This window comes from Loxodonta africana, chromosome 4, assembly GCF_030014295.1.
Source record: "Loxodonta africana isolate mLoxAfr1 chromosome 4, mLoxAfr1.hap2, whole genome shotgun sequence".
Lineage (NCBI taxonomy): Eukaryota > Metazoa > Chordata > Mammalia > Proboscidea > Elephantidae > Loxodonta > Loxodonta africana.
In genome coordinates, this window is record NC_087345.1 from 158689758 (window position 1) to 158711402 (window position 21645).

Consider the following 21645-nt stretch of genomic DNA (forward strand, 5'->3'; position numbering starts at 1 on the left):
GCCCCTAGTCTTTCTCCATTAAGTTGGCTGTTGGCTTTTCATATATGCCCTGAATCATATTGAGGAAATTCCCTTCTATTCCAGTCTTCTTTAGGGTTTTATCAAGAAAGTATTTTGGATTTAATCAAATGCTTTTTCTGCATGCACAGAGATGATCATGTGGTTCTTTTCCTTTGTTCTATTGACATAGTGTATTACATTGATTGATTTTCTAATTGTTGAACCATCAAAAAATCAAATCTTAATTAAGCCCATTATGATCTAAATATTTCATTGGCTCTCTCCAAATTAGATAATATATCTTATGTGATAGAATTCCACAAAAACATAAGCTTTTCTTTATTTTGTTCAACATCTAGCTGGTCTAGTACTGAAAGTTATTTTTCAAAAAGGCAAGAACATTAAACAGTTGTTTCAAAACTAACTTTGGGGTCAGAAGAGTTTGGTAGTGGTACTGCCTGTTGCAGTCACGGTTGGGGAATAAATGAGGCACTTAGGGAGGTTCATTAGCACCAACGATTGAAGGAAACACAATGATCACACAACCCAGAAAGTGCACTGCAGCCATATGACACTGGGGACAATCTGATGCAGAGGGAACAGTTTTGGAAGTTAGACTCCATTTTAATGACATGCCATGTGGAGGTTCTTAATTTATTTTATAATTCTTTACAAAAGACACAAAAAAGTGGTACAAAAGGCACAAAAGTGGTATTTGGGGAGTTTATAACAATATTATTTTCATTTTCTTCTTTTGGCATATCTGGATGACGTGATAAAATAATGAGTGGCCATGCATAACTTATTTCATTATTAGATCAGATAGAAAACCAGTGATCCTCCATCCAAGCATTTTGGTTACCGTATTTGCATCTCGAGGTGACTTGTTTTGAACACTGAAACAAAGCAAGGTTATTTAATGAGATATAGTTTAAGATTGTCAGTAGTGGATGGGAACGATGGTTGTGTTTGAAGGATTCCATGAAATTTGTAGTGCCCTGTTAATGCTTCTCACACCTTCATTTGGTTCTTTAGGCAACACCATGAGCTTGTTAGCAATAATGATACTGGTTGGGGATAGCCTGCACAATTTTGCAGATGGCCTAGTGATAGGAGCAGCCTTCTCATCTTCATCTGAGTCGGGAATAACCACAACAATTGCTATCTTGTGTCATGAAATTCCACATGAAATGGGTAAGTATGACAGTAGAATTGGTTTCCACTTGTTGAGAAAGTCATGATATCTTTCTAGCTATAGTTAATAGGCTTCTTTTTCAAACATATGATTGAAAGATGAATACTTGCCATTCATGGTTTGTTTAAACCATAAAAGGAAGAGGAAAAAAATTCCTGTACCTCAGGGTAAAATTCGATGAGACAGTATTTCCCAGGGCCAGAAGTGACTTTTTTGGGGTTTCAGAGCATTCTATATGGAGAAAGCCATTCAGAGAAACCCTCTTTTAAAGAAGTTTGACAAGGCCTTTAAAACCTGCATATTAAATATGGGAAAAACATTAAGAGGGGAATTTTACCCTTTATGTTAGCAAACAGAACAATGAGATAAAATAGCATTTAAATTAAAACCAAACCATGCATTTCATCAACCTGATTTATGCCAAGTGTTTAAAACCAAGCATAAAATTGAAATGACAGGCGTATGGTAGCAGATGCACATACGACTCTTCTTCTGGATAATCTTAATAGCCCTGTAATTCAAACCCTAATTCCCAGGAATCAAGAAGGGCTAGAACAGACATTTCTGAAACAGATCCAGAATAAGTACAGGCTGGCCCAGGTACACATAAGCAGTAGGGAGTGGAATTTTAGAGTCACTCTTTCTACTTCTACTTTCAGGCCTACAGCGCCCCTGGGCCACACCTGCACCCATCCCATTCAATGCCCATGGCCCAAAGTCCTTTCTCTCCCTCATCGTTGACCCATCCTTTGTGGAGTAGTTTATCTAAGGTCCTTCTTGAGCCCATTAAAATGTGCCTGGTGTGGCTGCCATATTCCTGTGCTCCTGCTTTTAGCTACTACAATAATCACGTAACACCTGATTCTCAGTGGATCACCACATGTAGTGTGACAGTCTGTGGTAGGCCAGGAAAGAGGATGTTTAAGACCTGTTCATAGGACCAATTATGCTGTGGAACTAGGAAGTGGAGTCCCCACCTATCTCTGTTGATTTTCGGCCTCTTCTCAGTCCTCAAAGCTTTAAGAAAAAGAGGCTTTATAATTTATTAATAGGTCGTTCTTCTTTTGGAAGAAAGATGTGAAGAGGATAATAATTTTCCTATACACATCAAGGCAGTAAAATCATTTTCTAAAGGGAATATTTTTTTTTCTAACCAACTTCTGCAATGATTTTAAAATTTTGTGTCAAGTGTGTGTATGTGTGTGTTTTCTCCCCATAGTAGTACCTGCATCAGCAGATTATAAGCCCATATAATGTTTACTGCCTCATGATTTCACCAGGCAAATTTCCAGACATTTCCAGGAGATGTCACAGACATCAGGAATTAGAGTGTGCCATAGGTTTCTGTGTGTATGCTAACTTTAGGAGCAGCATAAGAAACGGAAAACCAGTTGCCATCCAGTCGGTTCCTACCCATGACAACCCTGTAGGTGTGTCAGAGCTGAACGGTGCTCCACAGAATTTTCAGTGGCTGATTCTTCAGTAGTAGGTCACCAGGTCTTTCTTCTGAAGTACGTTTGGGCAGATTTGAGCCTCCAACATTTTGGTTAGCAGCTGAGAGTGTTAAATGTTTCTCCCACCCAGGGACGCATAAGAAACAGAACATTTGAAATGTAACTTCCTAATAGTATAATGGAAACCCTGGTGGCATAGTGGTTAAGAAATACAGCTGCTAACCAAAAGGTTGGCAGTTCAGGTTCACCAGCCGCTCCTTGGAAACTCTATGTGGCAGTTCTACTCTGGCCTATAGGGTTGCTGTGAGTCAGAATCGACTCGATAGCAGTGGGTTTGGGTTTTTTTGTTTGTTTTTTTGGTTTCACAGTATAATGAGTTGGCTATGAACCCTAGAGAAATATAGGAAAGTACTTTGTTAACCAGTTATTCAACTTTACTTATAAAATTGGTTCCAGTTTCTGAAATTTGAGCTAATCTAAATAGCACATTACTTTACCATTGGCATCACCAGTTAAATGTTAATTATACATTTTTTTTCCCTTAAACTTCAGGTGACTTTGCTGTGCTCTTGAGCTCTGGACTTTCTGTTAAGATTGCCATTCTCGTGAATTTTATGAGTGCTCTAACTGCCTTCATAGGACTCTACATTGGCCTTTCAGTATCAACTGATCCATGTGTTCAAAACTGGATCTTAACGGTTACTGCTGGGATGTTCTTATATTTATCCTTGGTGGAGATGGTAAGCTTTATGGGTTTTTATTTTTCTAAACACTGAAAATGTAAAGCAGAGAAAAAACAGTAAAATAGAAGGATAGATAGGGGAGAAGAGAAGAAGAATATAGGCCATAATATAAAAAGACTAAGGAAATCCTGTGTGAAATCTAAGAGGGAAAGTTGTAGGTAGAGAGAACATAATTTTAGACACAGAAAATACCAACTTTTTTTTCAGTGAATTTAAGTGGAATGAATGAGACCTTTAGAATTGTCAAAAAGTGATCAATAGCTCATTCTGTTCAGTCTTTCACCTATATATAACTATACTAAAAAAAAAAAAAAAAGGAAAAGAAATGTCCTGTTAAACAGCCAGCTATGTGGTTTATACAATGCAAAACAGTATGACTGAATTTGTCATTGAATTCAATCATTGTCTGACTTAATTAACCAACTGTATTCTAAAGAGTAATGATTTCATCCTTAAATTTTATTGCCAAAGGGCCATCATGCGTGAGATATGAAAGAGAAGATTATTATAGTATTGGGTCTCCAAAACTACAACTTATATCTCTCTTTTTTTATATATAATTTTTATTGTGCTTTAAGTAAAAGTTTACAAATCAAGTCAGTCTCTCACATAAAAACTTACATACACCTTGCTGCATACTCCCAATTACTCTCCCCCTAATGAGACAGCCCGCTCTCTCCCTCCACTCTCTCTTTTCATGTCCATTTTGCCAGCTTCTAACCCCCTCCACCCTCTCATCTCCCCTCCAGGCAGGAGATGCCAACATAGTCTCAAGTGTCCACCTGACCCAATAAGCTCACTCCACACCAGCATCCCTTTCCAACCCATTGTCCAGGCCAATCCATGTCTGAAGAGTTGGCTTCAGGAATGGTTCCTGTCCTGGGCCAACAGAAGGTCTGGGGGCCATGACCACCAGGGTCCTTCCAGTCTCACTCAGACCATTAAATCTGGTCTTTTTATGAGAATTTGGGGTCTGCATCCCACTGCTCCCCTGCTCCCTCAGGGGTTCTCTGTTGTGTTCTCTGTCAGGGCAGTCATCAGTTGTAGCCGGGCACCATCTAGTTCTTCTGGTCTCAGGATGATGTAGCCTCTGGTTCACGTGGCCCTTTCTGTCTCTTGGGCTAGTAATTACCTTGTGTCCTTGGTGTTCTTCGTTCTCCTTTGATCCAGGTGGGTTGAGACCAATTGATGCATCTTAGATGGCTGCCTGCTAGCATTTAAGACCCCAGACACCACTCTTCAAGTGGCATGCAGAATGTTTTCTTAATAGATTTTATTATGCCAATTGACTTAGATGTCCCCTGAAATCATGGTCCCCAAACCCCTGCCCCTGCTACGCTGGCCTTCGAAGCATTCAACTTATTCAGGAAACTTCTTTGCTTTTGGTTTAGTCCAGTTGTGCTGACCTCCCCTGTATTGTGTGTTGTCTTTCCCTTCACCTAAAGTAGTTCCTATTACCAACTAATTAGCGAATGCCCCTCCCCCCTCCCCCCCCTTGTAACCACAAAAGAATGTTTTCTTCTCAGTTTAAACTATTTCTCAAGTTCTTATAATAGTGGTCTTATACAATATTTGTCTTTTTGCAACTGACTAATTTCACTCAGCATAATGCCTTCCAGGTTCCTCCATGTTAGGAAATGTTTCACAGATTCCTCACTGTTCTTTATCGATGCATACTAGTCCATTGTGTGAATATACCATAATTTATTTATCCATTCATCCGTTGATGGGTACCTTGGTTGCTTCCATGTTTTTGCTATTGTAAATAGTGCTGCAGTAAACATGGGTGTGCATATATCTGTTCATGTAAAGGCTCTTATTTCTCTAGGATATATTCTGAGGAGTGGGATTGCTGGATTGTATGGTAGTTCTATTTCTAGGTTTTTAAAGAAGTGCCAAATCAATTTCCAAAGTGGTTGTACCATTTAACATTCCCACCAGCAGTGTAGAAGTGTTCCGGTCTCTCCACAGCCTCTCCAACATTTATTATTTTGTGTTTTTTGGACTAATGCCAGCCTTGTTGGAGTGAGATGAAATCTCATTGTAGTTTTGATCTGCATTTCTCTAATGGCTAATGATCGTGAACATTTCCTCATGTATCTGTTAGCTACCTGAATGTCTTCTTTAGTGAAGTGTCTATTCATATCTTTTGCCCATTTTTTAATAGGGTTATTTGTCTTTTTGTAGTTGAGTTTTTGCAGTATCATGTATATTTTAGAGAACAGATAGGAAATGTCACAGCTAAAAACTTTTTCCCAGTCTGTAGGTAGTCTTTTTACTCTTTTGGTGAAGTCTTTGGATGAGCATAGGTGTTTGATTTTTAGGAGCTCCGAGTTATCTAGTTTTTCTTCTGCATTCTTAATAATGTTTTGCATACTGTTTATGCCATGTATTAGGGCTCCTAATGTTGTCCCTATTTTTTCTTCCCTGATCTTTATTGTTTTAAATTGTATATTTAGGTCTTTGATCCATTTTGAGCTCGTTTCTGTGCATGGAATGAGGTATGGGTCTTGTTTCATTTTTTTGCAGATGGATATCCAGTTATGCCAGCACCATTTGTTTAAAAGACTGTCTTTTTCCCATTTCACTGTTTTGGGGCCTTTGTCAAATATCAACTGCTCATATGTGGATGGATTTATGTCTGGATTCTCAATTCTGTTCCATTGGTCCATGTATCTGTTGTTGTACCAGTACCAGGCTGTTTTGACTACCGTGGCAGTATAATAGGTTCTAAAATCAGGTAAAGTAAGGCCTCCCACTTTGTTCTTCTTTTTCAGTAATACCTTGTTTATCCGGGACCTCTTTCCCTTCCATATGAAGTTGATTTGTTTCTCCATCTCATTAAAGAATGTCGTTGGGATTTGGATCGGAATTGCATTAAATGTATAGAGTTGCTTTTGGTAGAATAGACATTTTTATAATGTTAATTCTTCCTGTCCATGAGCAAGGTATGTTCTTCCACTTATGTAAGTCTCTTTTGGTTTCTTGCAGAAGTGTAATGTAGTTTTCTTTTTATAAGTCTTTTACATCTCTGGTAAGATTTATTCCTAAGTATTTTATCTTCTTGGTGGCTACTGTAAATGGCATTGATTTGATGATTTCCTTTTCGATGTTCTTTTTGTTGGTGTAGAGGAATCCAAGTGTTTTTTGTATGTTTATTTTGTATCCTGATACTCTGCTGAACTCTTCTATTAGTTGCAGTAGTTTTCTGGAGGATTCCTTATGGTTTTCTGTGTATAAGATCATGTCATCTGCAAATAGAGATACTTTTACTTCTTCCTTGCCAACCTGGATGCCCTTTATTTCTTTATCTGGCCTAATTGTTCTGGCAAGGACTTCCAGCACAATATGATGTATATCTCTTAAAGAAATAACTGATAATAACTCAGTCATCACTTTTCAGTCTCTGTAATCTTATGAAGAAATCAAATCTGGGAAATTCCAAACTTTTTTGCCTCTTGAAGTTCTGATCTCTACAAGATAAACCAGTATTTGTTAAGGACATCCTTTGTTGGACTTGTTCATAATTTAAATGTTGCAAAGTGAATGACATAACGATGATTCTTGTTGGAATAAGACAAATAAAAATGACACGAACCAACAAAAGAAATATCTAGCACTGAAAATTTATAGAAAACCAATCTGAATGGAAGTAAAATATGTAATTACATTTATCATGAAGCAGGTGAAATAAAATAAGCAAACTTAATTAATATGTAGAATAGGCCCATTGGGATTGACTAATGCTGTAGCAGAATCCACCTATTGTCCTGGAAATAAATCAAAAGTTTCCTAAGGAAAAAAATCTGAGAAACAGGCACCAATGCTTAAACAAACAGAGTAACAGCGCACTCATGAAGTAGACTTCGTCAGGGTATTCTCAAAGGAAAGGCCACATCTTTTTAAATCCCAGTGTCCAGTCTTCTGACTTCCTTGTTTTTTTTTCCTAAATTCTCCTGAGATTCTAGTAGATGACATAAACACCAAAGGTACTTCCACTTTTACAAATGTTCTTACAGACTATTTATGATACTCAGAAAAATTCCTACTTTTAATAGTAAAGATAGCTCCAAAGGGGGCAAACACTACCCCCCTTTCCTGAACCCCATTTCCCAATCCATGGTCAGGGTGACAGAGTCCTGTGACCTTTCCAGTTTGAGAAATCTGGATTTCTAGCTTTCCCTGACTTCCAAAGCACACAGTCACTAATCATTTAAGGATGTGAGCTCCCATTAGTTTAAAATGTCTACATATCAGTCCTTGAATTCACTCTTGAGCCTCCTGATTTTGACTTTCTAATTTCATTCTTCCTTATGGGTCAATTGGGTGAAGTTTCTGTATTCTTTTGAAGTGTATTCTGTTTTTGCCATAGTCTGGATCTCTCTTCAAGTATGATGGGTGTGTACGTATGTAGTCAATCATTTTTGTTTTCTTCAGGGTCTATTTTCCCAAAAGTAATCTGGGAAGATTATCAAGAACCATTTGTCATATAGAACCCTAGGCTAATACTTCATTTTCCCATCAATGTTTCTTCTCTTGGTCTTGTGTGAAAGCAATGTGGCTGATATCATATGAGATTCCAACTAGCATAAATCTTGACCTTATTGCAAATTACTATTGGCCAAGGAAAAACCAGCATCCTGGCAAAAAGACAGGGAAGAAAATACTCTGAATTTCCTGGGGCTACTTCCTTTAATCCAGGTCGCCTGCTCTCACGGCCTTCTGAATAACTTCTTCTAAACAAACACGCCTCTTTCACTTCGCACGCAGCAAGTTTAACTGTTGCTGTACCCTGAGACTATGCCAAAGAAAACAGTCTTTTGTCATTTAAACGGAAGAAAACAAGGTTTCAGGACTCTGTAAAATAGCAAAGAAAATAAATGACAGCAACTCAAGGGTAAAGGGGAAAACTTTAATCTACTGGTTCCATACTAGTAAATTCTGGAGATTTACCAGGCACCTTCTGAGCTGAGTTAATGTGAAAAAGCTAGTAGATATTTGCTTTGTTTGTTTCAAAGAAATTGGGTGTGTTATTTCAAACTCCTAAAAGAAAAAGAACTAGGGGCAAAAAATGGAGCCACTAGCAATGAGGCCAACAAGAGAAAGCCTTCTCTTGGGAAACTGCCAGCATAAATTCTCCAAAGTGGCATTGCTTTATCCAAGCACATGAACTCCCAGTTGCATTGAATCGTTTTCTAAAGGAAGTTAAGAATGAATGCAGCTCTGGGTGGCCAGAGGAAATGAATTCTCTGTTATAAAGATCAGTGTCCTAGACTGGGTTTTCCCCAAAGCAGAGGCTGAGACAAAGGCTTGTGTGCAGGGAATTTATTTAGGAGAAAGTCAATATAACAATGCATTTTTAGTAAGTTGACTGTCACTATGGGGGCTTCATCACACAGGGCGTTCTTAGGAGGCTTATGAAATGTATCTCAGAATTGTTCACCTGGGGAATGAAAGGGGATTGCTCCACGGGTGCTGTCGCCATTGCTCAAAGCTGCTTCCACAGCATTATCTCTCCATGCTTCCACGTTATGCATGCTTGAGTGCCGGATAAGTTCCCACGGGGGACCCATGCCGGTTTTTCAGGGAGAAAAATGCAGTGTGGGCCTGAAGCAAGGCTCTTCAAAAACTAATCCAAATCCTCTTGCAACTGGTTTCTGCAGCAATGTCTGGGGTTAGAGGATAAGAGATTTTGTAACAGCACGCCACCGGTTCCAGGTGCTGTCATTTATGCTCTGACTCATGGAGACCCTATGCGTGTCCAAGCAGAACTGTGCTCCACAAGGTTCTCAACGTCTGACTTTTTAGAAGTAGATAGACAGGACTTCCTTCCAAGGCATCTCTGGGTGGACTCAACCTCTAACCTTTAGTTAGCAGCTGAACAGGTTAACTGTTTGCATGACCTAAGGAGTCTGAAAGAGCACACAAGTCTCAAATACATTTAAGTGTCATCTATTCCAAAGCCGGTTCATGATGGTAAAAAAAAAAAAAAAAAAATGGTAGCCAGCCAAAAATCCTACAAGAAGGGCTTAATACAAAGGAGTTAGTGCAACAAGCTCCGTAACGCTGCTGGTCTTGAAGGCATATTTGATATTTATCATTTCTGTCTTCTAGCACCCAGTCTCCATTCTTCTCACCCTCACTTTATTGACCTAAGATTTCATTTCCGGTGGCGCAACCCAGATCTTCACTGACGGGCCTGAGTATTAGTTGCTTTGTCCTTGTCAGGCCATGTTTTCTGTAGTTGCCTATTCACCGTTGTCACCAGGCATGGAAGCACCAATTGATGCCCCAGGGAATCCCCTACATTCTAGATGTGCTCCTTCCTTCTCCATTGTGCATCCGCAACCCTGGTTCCTTATGCAATCAGTGACAATTGATTATATGAGGACAATTGTTCCTGCTAGTTAGTTAATTTCCTTTATCACCTGATCCACAAAACATGAGGAGGCCAAAATGACCAGGTGGTAGTCATAGCTTCAAGTTCAGTGGAGCTTATTATACTCTCTGGCAAAAACATTCTCCCTCCAAGGACACGGATCTCTAGTTTGCAGGAATAGGAAGGACAAGTTCCAGAAATAAAAAACTGGTAATGATTCTGTATCATTGCTTTTTTTAATTTTCTGTACTTTTTTTCCTGTTATCTTTATTTCCTTCCTTCTGCTTACTTTCCATTTAATTTTCTTGCTCAGTACGGTGGAATGGAGCCCTGTTGGCATGGTGGCTATGAGGTATGGCTGCTAACCAAAAGGTCGGCAGTTCGAATCCACCAGCCACTCCTCGGAAACCTTATTGGGCGGTTCTACTCTGTCCTATAGGGTTGCTTTCAGTAGGAAATCAACTCGATGGCAACAGGTTTCCTTTTTTTTAATAAGGTGGAATGTTATATCAGGTCTAGAACTAGTTTGTCTGGTTATACCCTCTGCTGAAAATTTGCATTTCCACCTGAGATATACTGAATCAGAATCTACATTTTAACAAGATCCCCAGGTGTAGATTCTGATTCAGTGTATTACCTGGGGATCTTGTTAAAATGTAGATTCTGATTCAGTATATCTCAGGTGGAAATGCAATTTCACAGTAGGGGTTTGAACTGGAATGAACTGGCTTGAAGCTCTGGTTATATCAGTGATTTTAAACCCTGTTTCTTTTCTAGTAAAATACAAATCCAGTTATTGAGTCAATTCTAACTCATGTATGTCAGAGTAGAACTGTGCTCCATAAATGGTTTTCAATGGCTGTGATTTTATAAGGCATATTTCATAAGCTTCCTCAGAACATCTTGTGTGATAAAGCCCCCAAGGTGATGTTCAACTTTGGGAGTAGATCGCCGGGCCTTTCTTCTGAGGTACCTCTGAGTGGATTTGAATTGCCAGTCTTTCAGTTAGTAGCTAAGAGCCTAACCATTTGCACCATCCAAGGACCCCTGTTTCTTTTCTATTACCTGTTGCTGTTGAGTCCATTCTGACACATAGTGACCCTATAGGACAGAGTAGAACTGCCCCTTAGAGCTTCCAAGGCTATAAATCTTTATGGAAGCAGACTGTCACATCTTGCCACTTAAGGCTACCGGGTCTCCTTTATTGTCTAATAGAAATATCTAAATCTATAAATTTCCCTCTAAGTACTGCTTTGGCTGAACCCCATATGTTTTATTATGTTGTGTTTTAAATATAAATCATTTTGAAATGTTTTTTAATTCCCCACATAATTTTTTTTCTTTGATACATGGACTACATAGAAGTGTGTTGCTTAATTTCTAAATATTTCAAGTTTTTCTTGGTATCTTTTAGTTGCTTATTTTGACTTGATTGCTTTTTGATCAAAGAATATGCTCTGCATTATTTTAGTCTTTTGAAATGTTTTGAGACTTGTTTTATGGCTCAGCATATGATCTGTCTTGGTGAATGGCCCACGTGCATTTGGAAAATGCATGAATACAGCAGTCGTTGGGTGTGAGGTCCTATAAATGTCAGTCAAGTCACGTTGGTTGATACTGTTGTTTATATCTTCAAATTTCTGACTGGTTGTTTTTTTTTCTCTACATATTCTGTTAATTATTTAGGACATGGTGTTAAAATAGCAACCTGTACTTGTGGACTGGCCTATTTCTTCCTTTAGTTCTCTCAAGTTTGCTTCCTATGTTTGAAGTTCTGTTATTACATGGATGCACGTTTAGAATCGCCGTATCTTCTGATGAATTGATACTTCTGTCATGCTGAAAGATTCCTCTTTGCCTTTGATTAAACTTCTTGAAGTCTCCTTTGCCTGATGTTAATATAGTCACATCTACTCTACTGCTCGTAGTTTTTCGTGTAACATCTTTTTCTATCCTTTTACTTTCCACCTTCCTGTGGAAAGTAAGTGATGGAGCCTAGATAGAATGTTCAGATTTACACAGGAGAAGTGTCTGAAAGAATCAGCAACCTCTTTGATTAATGGATTAGTATTCCTTTACCCTGTTTATCCGCTTCCTCTAAATCTTATTTATAACTGGATCTATTGGTTTTCTGTCCTCCTCATAGTCTCATATTGGCTACAAAGATTTCATGAAATATGTTCCCTATAGATATATCACTCCCATACCCAAAGATGTCCATGTCCTAGTCAGGTGAATTATGGATATGTTACCTTACATTTCAGAAGGGACATTGCAGATATGATTAAGGTTAAAGGACCTTGTGGTGGGGAGATAAGCTTGGATTATCTGAGTGGGCCCAATTTAACTACATGAGACCTTAAAAGTGGAGAATTTTTCCCAGCTATGGTCAAAAAAAAAAAAATTTTTTTTTTTTATGGTCAGAGAAAGAGATGATAATGACAGAAAAAAGATTAGAGATTCTAGGTTGCTGACATCAAAGAAAGCAGCCCAGGTAATACAGTGGTTAAGCTCTAGGCTGCTAACTGAAAGATCAGCGGTTCTGACCCATCAGCTGCTCCACAGGAGAAAGATGTGGCAGTCTGTCTCCATAAAGATTTACAGCCTTGGAAGCTCTATAAGCCAGTTCTACTCTGTTCTATAGGGTTGCTATGAGTTGGAATCAACTCCACAGCAACAGGTTTGGTTTGGACATTGAAGATAGAGGAATGGGTCCAAGAGCCAAGGAATATGGGCTGCTTCTTGAAGGTGGAAAAGGCCTGGAAACAGATTCTCCCCTAGAAGCTGCAGAAAGAAAGCAGCCTTGCCAACACCTTGATTTTAGTCCAGTGGGACGTATATCAGACTTTTGACCTATAGAACTGTAAGATAAAAAATTTCTGTGGTTTTAAGCCACCAAGTTTGTGGTAATTTGCTAATAGCAGTGATAGAAAACTAATACATTCTCTTTGTAACTAACCTTGGTTTAGATGTGGTTGGGAATGGAGGCAGTTACGTAGGAGCATCTCATTTTGTCTGAGAGCCTAAAGTTTCTTCTGAGAAAATTATCAGAACTGGAAGTCTTCAGAATTTCTCATATTTACCTTCTCTAACATTTATAAAATTCCTCAAATAGAAGGAAAAGATACGCCCCCCCCCAAATTTTTTTTCAGAGCAGTTTGGATAAAAGAGACTTTATTTCTAACTAACATAATAAACCAAAAGAAGAAAAAAAAAAAACACTGCTGTTGAGTCAATTCTAACTCAGGTAGAACTGCCCCACAGGGTTTCCAAGGCTGTAAACCTTTATGGAAACAGACTGCCATATCTTTCTCCTGCAGAGCAGCTGGTGGGTTCAAACCGCTGACCTTTCAGTTTGCAGCTGAGCGCTTTAACCGCTGCACTGCTAGGGCTCCTTAATATGACATACTATTTAAAAATGAATCAATTAATCAAAAAAAAAAAAAAAGGTTGTGCCAAAGGAAGATTTATTTTGGATCTGAAACAATGTTTCAAACCTTTAGGCATTTTTCCTAAGGTTTTAGATCTTGTGAAACTATTTCCATAGCAACAAACTCATGGAAACCTCAAGGGGCTACACTACGGATGTAACTGGAGATGTCCTCAGAATTGGGGGAACTGGACAATTGCCCAGGACATTAATAGAACCCAAGTTGCTGGCAGATGAGTTGTAAATTAGGGAGACAGGCAGTGGAGAAGGAAGTGCCTCACCAATGCACGCCCAAACAAAACAAAGCTCAGGTGCCCCCTCCATGATGTCCAAGGCAAATGAGTTGAGAATATACCTTGTTTCCAACACTTGCCCCTGCCACAATCTCCCTTACCACGTAGTCCCCTCAGTTCCCCCCGTACACGTACTTTTTTGGATGCTCTTTTAAAGCTTCTTTTCGTCTTAAAGATTATTAGTGATGTGCCTTTAGCCCTGATCTCGTTTGTACAGCAAGAAAGAAGCAGTCACTTAGAGCCATTTGCATATCCATTCGCTTCTGGCAAATGTCAAGGGCCAGGCTTTTGCCTGGAGCATTTCCCAATTTCCAGATAAGTTTCCTTATATGAAATGCAGGGGAAAGAGTATTTGAACTTAAGATCCACTGCCTTGAAAACATTTCCAAATGCAAAAAATAAGACTTGAATATTAATATTAAATACATACAAAAGTTGGGTAATGAAAAAAGAAGACGGAAGAATTGATATGTTTAAACTAAGGTGTTGGAGAAGATATGTAATGTACCATGGACTACTAGAAGAACGAACAAATCAGTCTTAGAAGAAATACAGCCAGAATACTCTTTAGATTTGAGAATAGTGAGACTTCAGCTCACTTACTTTGGACATGTCATCAGGAAAGACCTATGGCTAGAAAATGATTAGTTTCTTAGTGCTGCTGTAACAAAACTATCACAAGTGGGTGGCTTTAACAAACAAACCTGTTTTCTCACGGTTTAGGAGGCTAGAAATCTGAATTCAGGGCACCAGCTCTAGGGGAAGTCTCTCTGTGTCCACCCTGTGGGGTGGGGTGGGTTGGGGAATCCTTCTCTTTCAGCTTCTCTTCCTCTGTACCTTGGTGATCTCCACTGGAATCAATCTTTCCCCATTTGTGCCCACCTCTGTGCCCAATCTGCTCCTTTTATATCTCAAAAGTGATTGGCTTAAGACACATCCTATACTGATATGGCCTCATTAACATAATAAAGAAAAACTTACTCCCCGATGGGATTGTATCATGTATCCTGTATCATGTATCATTTTCATGTATGGGGTTAGGAATTACAACGCATTTTGGGGGCACGCGATTTAACCCATAACAGACATCATGTTTAGTACACTAAAGGGCCAATGAAAACGAGGGAAACTGACACAATAGACTTAATATACCCAACAGTGGACACAACAATCATAAAGATGGCACAGGACCAGGCAATGTTTTTGTTCTGTTATACAAAAGGTTTCTATGAGTTGAAGCCGACCTGACAGCAACTTCAACAAGAACGTGAGTATTAAGCCCAGTCAATAAACAGCATTATGAATAGTCCAAGTTAAAAGCATCCTTTGGCTTCCCTACAATTATTTTAGCCCAGTAAATGTAACAGCTTCAAGACAGTGAAAAAAGGGTATAACAAATTAGCTCATGAAAGAGCCACCTTTGTAGCCAGGCTTTTCCTGTATGAATCATATGATTACAAAATTACATTAAAATAGAATCTTATGCTTTTAGAAGATTGATCCCCTTTCTATTTCCCAACAATTCTTTCTTTATATTTCGATCTACTGAGTCTTTCTTTCTAAAGAAATCTAGATAAATTCAGTACTATTTAGTCAATAGTCTGCAATTACCAACTTGGCTCTTGTAAATGGGTCCTTTCTCCATTCAAAAAACGAGCAAGTTATCCCTTCTTCAAACTTTGACAATATCTGAGTGTAATGCCCTTAACTAATACCCACCCACAGGAAGGGGATATTTTCTTTGAAAAAGACACAAAAATTAACCTCGATGTATGTGTTTTTTTCAACAAATGGTGTACTTGAAAACAATGAGGGCAACCAGCATCATTTTAAATAATGTTCCTTTGCTGAAAAGAAAAAAGGTACGCTTTTGCAAACCATTTCAGGCAGCAAAAATTAATGTAATTTAATATTCACAATTGTTTCTTCACAAAAGCAAGAAGTATGAATCATTCTTATAAGAATTTGAAAGATTCCTATTCTCTTTCTCTAAAAATCAGTCAAAGCTTACACTTAGAAATTCTCTACTGAGAACATGATTAAGATTCTGCTTTGATGACTGCTGAACTCTCTCTGTAATTTAAAAAGAAAACCCACCAGAACTGTTCGGTTCATTTCTGCTCCTCACATCTCTCTTCTAGTTCCTCTCCCAAGCTTCGCCCTCTGCATACAAACATATCTTTCAAAGTCATCCATTTCTTAAAATACAAAAGCTGGCTGACAGCTTTCTTTGCTGAGCTATAAAAGCTATATTGTTTGTCTAACTCAGTCCTTTCCCTGAAGGAAGAAATGGACAAGTGAATTGTTAAATGAAGCTTCAAAGCAGGTAACATTTTTGTCTCTCCTGGTTTTGAGTAACAACGACCATCATAGTGACATCAGTGCCACAGTTTATGACTCATGGTTTACAAAACAGACACTTTCATTTATCTTCTGCTGCAAACTGTTTCATAAATTGCCTTGGGAAAATACCACTGGGAAGTTATAGGCTTATAATATCCTGTATTTGAATATTCAGGAAATAACATTTCCAATGCTGAATTTCTAAAAATAGCCTTGAGTGAAGCCTCCAGTTTGGCCATCACAGATGCACCAAGAGCTGTGGTTGAAAAGGAAAATTAGAAGTGCTGCATTAAGTTGTTTTATGAACATAGCTACTAACTGAAAAAAATCTAGACCCAAAAGATGACCTGTCTTGGGGCTGGAAGGGGTTGGGAGTTATTGTGGAAAAGATACGGAGTTGCAGTTCGGGGTAGTAGAAAACTTCTGGAAATAGATAATGGTGATGATTGTACAACATGGTGAATGTAATTAATGTCACTGAATTGTATACCTAGAAGTGGTTAAAATGGCAAAATTTTTCGTATGTATATATGTATATATACACACACACATATACAACCACAATAAAATTAAAAACAGATCAAACGAACAAGCCAAAACCTGGGTCAATTGGAACAAATCTCCCTATTTCAGAGTATTTTTGAGTCTACATACACTAATAATCAAATATGATTCTAAAATAGAACACACTCTAACACACCCCTTTTCGTTGATGTCAAAAAGGATAGCCAAGAAAAGGAATTCAATAAAAAAAGGGAAAAGCATAAATAATAAACACAGGATCGATTATGTTGTAGTCTGCACCTAAATTTGTTGATTTAAACTCTTGGGAGACTGTTAAAAGCAAGAAGTGATATGATGTTTTTGAGCAAATATTTCAGAGCAAATTTTCATTCTCCAGAAAATGGTGGAAAGAGAAATCCAGCAGGCCCTCCTGGGATTTTTCAGTGGCTATTACTTCATCTCTATGGACAGGCAGCTGGTCCAGTCACAGGTACAGTCAGGTTCCAAAAAGGAAAGAAGACTACATTTCCCTCCACGGTGTTTACAGCAAGTAATCACAAAAAATTTCTGAGAAGTAGTCAACACTGCAAAGACAACAGTAACAAAAAAAGTTTCTACCCTCCAGAAATTGGTTATTCTATGGTTACTAATGGAACCCTGATGGTACAAATTGTTTGTGATAGGCTGCTAACCAAAAGATTGGTGGTTCAAACCCACCCAGAGGCTCCATGGGAGAAAGACCTTGTGATCTGCTTCTGTGAAGACCACAGCCAAGAAAATCCTTTGAGGTGGTTCTCCTCTGTAACACACAGGTCGCCATGAGTTGGAATCGACTTCATGGCAGCTAACAACGACGATGAACCCTGAGGATGTAAGGGCTGACTTTATGCTCTGGAACTTCAAGATCTAAACATAACCGAGAACCTCAAGTTTCTTGATAGAAAGGGATGACAAGGAACCCTACCAGGCCTAAATGACGTCTCTTATTATTGCAAAGTTTCTTAGATTGAACCTAAATGCTTAATGTAATGTAACAATATGCTAAAGAGCTAAAGCTTGTGAAAACTTGGATTATGTTTTAAAATTTTAGGAGTAAAAAAGAATAGGTACTGCTTAACAGATTTTTTTTTAACAGAAGGACAAGTTCTATATGAAATATTTTTAAATCTAGTGCCATTAAAAACAAACAAACAAAAAAAAAACCCAAACCCATTGCCATCAAACTGATTCTGACTCATGACAACCCTGTGTATTACAAAGTAGAACTTCTCCATAGGATTTTCTTGGTTATAGTCTTTATAGGAACAGATTACCAGGCCTTTCTTCTGTGGTGCCACTGGGTGGGTTCGAACTGCCAACCTTTAGGTTACTAGTCACATGAAAACCATTTGCACCACCCAAGGACCTATATAATAAAAGTGCCATGGTGAATAAAAATGTGTAAACTAATTAAAGGCACACTAACAAGTCAAACAAGTCAAAAGGATTCCACCAACAATCACATAAACCCTTTTGTTCTTTAATCTCACTAGAAATAAAAATCAGCAGGGATTTAGCTTCCTCAAGGGCCCTGGTGTCACACCAATTAAAATGCTCAGCTGCCAACTGGAAGTTTGGTGGTTTGAATCCACCAGCCACACCGCAGGAGAAAGATATGGCAGTCTGCTTCCACAAAGATTACAGCCTTGGAAAGCTACGGGGTGGTTCTACTCTGTCCTACAGGGTCGCTGTGTGTTGGAATAGACTCGACTGCAATGGGCTTAGCTCCCTCAGTATGGGTTTTTCTATTCACTGATTCTATATTGCATGAATAGAAAAATATGCATCGATGAGAATGAGCAAATCAAAGAAGTCTTCATTGGCTCTCAAAATGAGAAGGAATGATGTCTTTTTAAATTCTTAACTTGGGCTGTGGGACAGATGGAAGTAGATAGAGAAGGCTTTGCTTGGCACCATCCATGTGTGATTTTTCATTCACTAGAGAAGCTTCATAAAGTTTGCCACAGTGAATACCAAATGCAGCTGGTTTACTCATTAGGGCTAACATAGGCTGTTTACAAATTCAATTCAGCTCATTTACTGAGTGCCGAAGATAGGCACTGCTATGAAGACACAGCATATGTAAAGTTCCATGTTCTCAACTATCTAGAAGAAAAGCAGGAAGATTATTCTGAGTGAGTAGCCTCATGCCCATGTGTTTGGGAAACGGTCGCCAAGAGAGCAAGGGTGATGTCTTTTGTGGTGGAGCTCTAAAACAACCAGTGCATGGGTAGAAAGAAACACACATAAAAGCCACTCAGTCTGTTTTAGGATTCATCAAGGCCAGTCTTCCTAATTTACCAATTTTTTCAACATATTGTGGTCTCATAGATGACTTGTTCAGCAAATTTTCTTGGAGACAGTGCGTGGATAATGGGTTATACAGGTTGAGTGTTCAGGTTTTATAAACAGAAATAAACTTTTAGGTGTCATTAAGAACCATATTAAATTGATTTATTTAACTGAAAGACTCCTACATATCTCTTTTCAATCATTTTTTTAAGGTAACGTGTCATTAATGAATAATCATTACGTGACCCTTCAAAGAGTCAATATAAAAATTAGTTGAATGCTTTGTTAACATTTCTCTAAATATGTGTATAAGGGGATATTCAAAAGATTAACTTTCATTTTTTTCTCCATGTGTGACAATAAGGAGATATTTCAGTGGCTTTTCATAGAAGTGATCAACATCTGAAAAGAGTCATCTAGGTATATTGGTGGTATAAGAGGTACAAGACTATGGAAAACATTTGGACTGACTCCTCCTGTCCTGGGTATAAATAGAAGACTTCCAAATGGCACAGTCTGGTTGTTGGTCTTAAACAGCAAACACTCCAGTCACTCAGAATATGCCTTAGTTTTTCTTTTTTTTCTTTTTTTTCTTTTTGGAGTAATAGGAATGTGTGGGTGGAACAGAAGAAATATAGATGGGCCCATAACCATAATGACTCTTTTCCAGGCAGCCCTGCAGCTCTTGCAAAGATGAGAGTGTTTCTTTAATTTACCCTAAGAGTCAGATTACTTTATTCAAGTTTTAAAGTCTGTAGTTTGCACATGCAAACAGTTGGTTGCAGATTTGCAAGCCAAATGGTGACTTGCACCAACAAGTTTCCATTTTATTCTTAGATGCATACCCTCTGCAAGGACAAAATTAAGGCATTTGCAAGTGGGACAGAGTTAGAATGTGCCCCCCTAGATAGATTAAGCATAATTAGGAAGTCCTCCCAAATAAGTTCTAGAGTTTTCTTCCTCATCGTTATTTCATAGGAATGAGATTGGTTCCGCTTATCAAATCCAAATGCTTCAAATCCTACCTCAGTGTGCATGGTGGGTTTGAAGTCTCTTCTGAAAGACAGAGGACATAAAATCAGTTGTCAGGTGAGATTTATGAAGGGAAAAGTAAGTCGCTTTCCTTAAAAATTGATGATGGCAAAAATTAAGCATTCCTGAGAGAGAAAAATATTTGAATTTCAATTTGGCCTTCATAAGGAACATCACCAAATGTCTTCAATAGTCGAATATTGAATTTCTTTATTTGAATTACTTATTTTTAATAACCCCCACATGTCAGTTGGTCGTACTGTGGGGGCTTGCATGTTGCAGTGATGCTGGAAGCTATGCCACCAGTATTCAGATACCAGCAGGGTCACCCATAGAGGACAGGTTTCTGCTGAGCTTCCAGGCTAAGACAGACTAGGAAGAAGGACCCGGCAGTCTAATTCTGAAAAGATTTAGCCAGTGAAAACCTTATGAATAGCAGCGGAACATTGTCTGATGTAGTGCTGGAAGATGAGCCCCCAGGTTGGAAGACACGCAAAAGATGACTGGGGAGGAGCTGCCTCCTCAAAGTAGAAAAAACAAAAAAAAGTCGACCTTAATGACGTGGATGGAGTAAAGCTTTTGGGACCTTCATTTGTGATGTGGCATGACTCCAAATGAGAAGAAACAGCTGCAAACATCCATTAATAATCGGAACCTGGAATGTACGAAGTATAAAATCTAGGAAAATTGGAAATCATCAAAAATGAAATGGAATGCATGAACATCGATATCCTAGGCATTAGTGAGCTGAAATGGACTGGTATTGGCCATTTTGAATCAGACAATCATGTAGTCTACTATGCTGGGAATGACAACTTGAAGAGGAATGGTGTTGCATTCATCGTCAAAAAGAATGTTTCAAGATCTATCCTGAAGTACAATGATAGGATAATATCCATATGCCTACAAGGAAGACCAGTTAATACGACTGTTATTCAAATTTACACACCAACCACTAGGGCCAAAGATGAAGGAATAGAAGATTTTTATCAGCTGCTGCAGTCTGAAATTGACCAAACATGCAATCAAGATGCACTGATAATTACTGGTGATTGGAATGAGAAAGTTGGAAACAAAGAAGAAGGATCAGTAGTTGGAAACTATGGCCTTGGTGGTAGAAATAATGCCAGAGATCAAATGATAGAATTTTGCAAGACCAATGACTTCTTCATTGCAAATACTTTCTTTCACCAACATAAACGGTGACTATACACATGGACCTCACCAGATGGAACACACAGAAATCAAATTGACTACATCTGTGGAAAGACACAATGGAAACGCTCAATATCATCAGTCAGAACAAGGCCAGGGGCTGACTGTGGAACAGACCATTAGTTGCTCATAAGCAAGTTCAAGCTGAAACTGAAGAAAATCAGAGCAAGTCCAGGAGAGCCAAAATATGACCTTGGGTATATCCCACCTGAATTTAGAGACCATCTGAAGAATAGATTTGACGCATTGAACACTAGTGCCCAAAGACCAGATGAGTTATGGAATGACATCAAGGACATCATCCATTAAGAAAGCAAGAGGTCATTGAAAAGACAGGAAAGGAAGAAAAGACTAAGTTGGATGTCAGAGGAGACTCTGAAACTTGCTCTTGAACATCAAGCAGCTAAAGCAAAAGGAAGAATTGATGAAGTAAAAGAACTGAACAGAAGATTTCAGAGAGTGGCTCGAGAAGACAAAGTAAAGTATTATAATGACACGTGCCAAGAGCTGGAAATGGAAAACCAAAAGGGAAGAACATGCTCAGCGTTTCTCAAGCTGAAAGAACTGATGAAAAAATTCAAGCTTCGAGTTGCACTAGTGAAGGATTCCATGGGAAAAATATTAAACGACGCAGGAAGGATCAAAAGAAGATGGAAGGAACACACAAAATCACTGTACCAAAAAGAATTAGTTGATGTTCAACCATTTCAAGAGGTGGCATATGAT

General features: G+C 38.6%; 1 protein-coding gene across 3 annotated transcripts in view; it reads left to right on the forward strand.

Moving 5' to 3' along the window:
- SLC39A12 (solute carrier family 39 member 12) overlaps positions 1–21645 on the forward strand; it is an 83251-nt gene that overhangs the window by 54343 nt on the left and 7263 nt on the right. For all 3 annotated transcript variants that reach the window (XM_003410560.3, XM_010590698.3, XM_010590699.3), the window contains 2 exons: positions 1036–1194; positions 3202–3389. In XM_003410560.3, coding sequence (XP_003410608.1) covers positions 1036–1194; positions 3202–3389 — 347 coding nt within the window. The remainder of the gene's footprint in view (positions 1–1035; positions 1195–3201; positions 3390–21645) is intronic.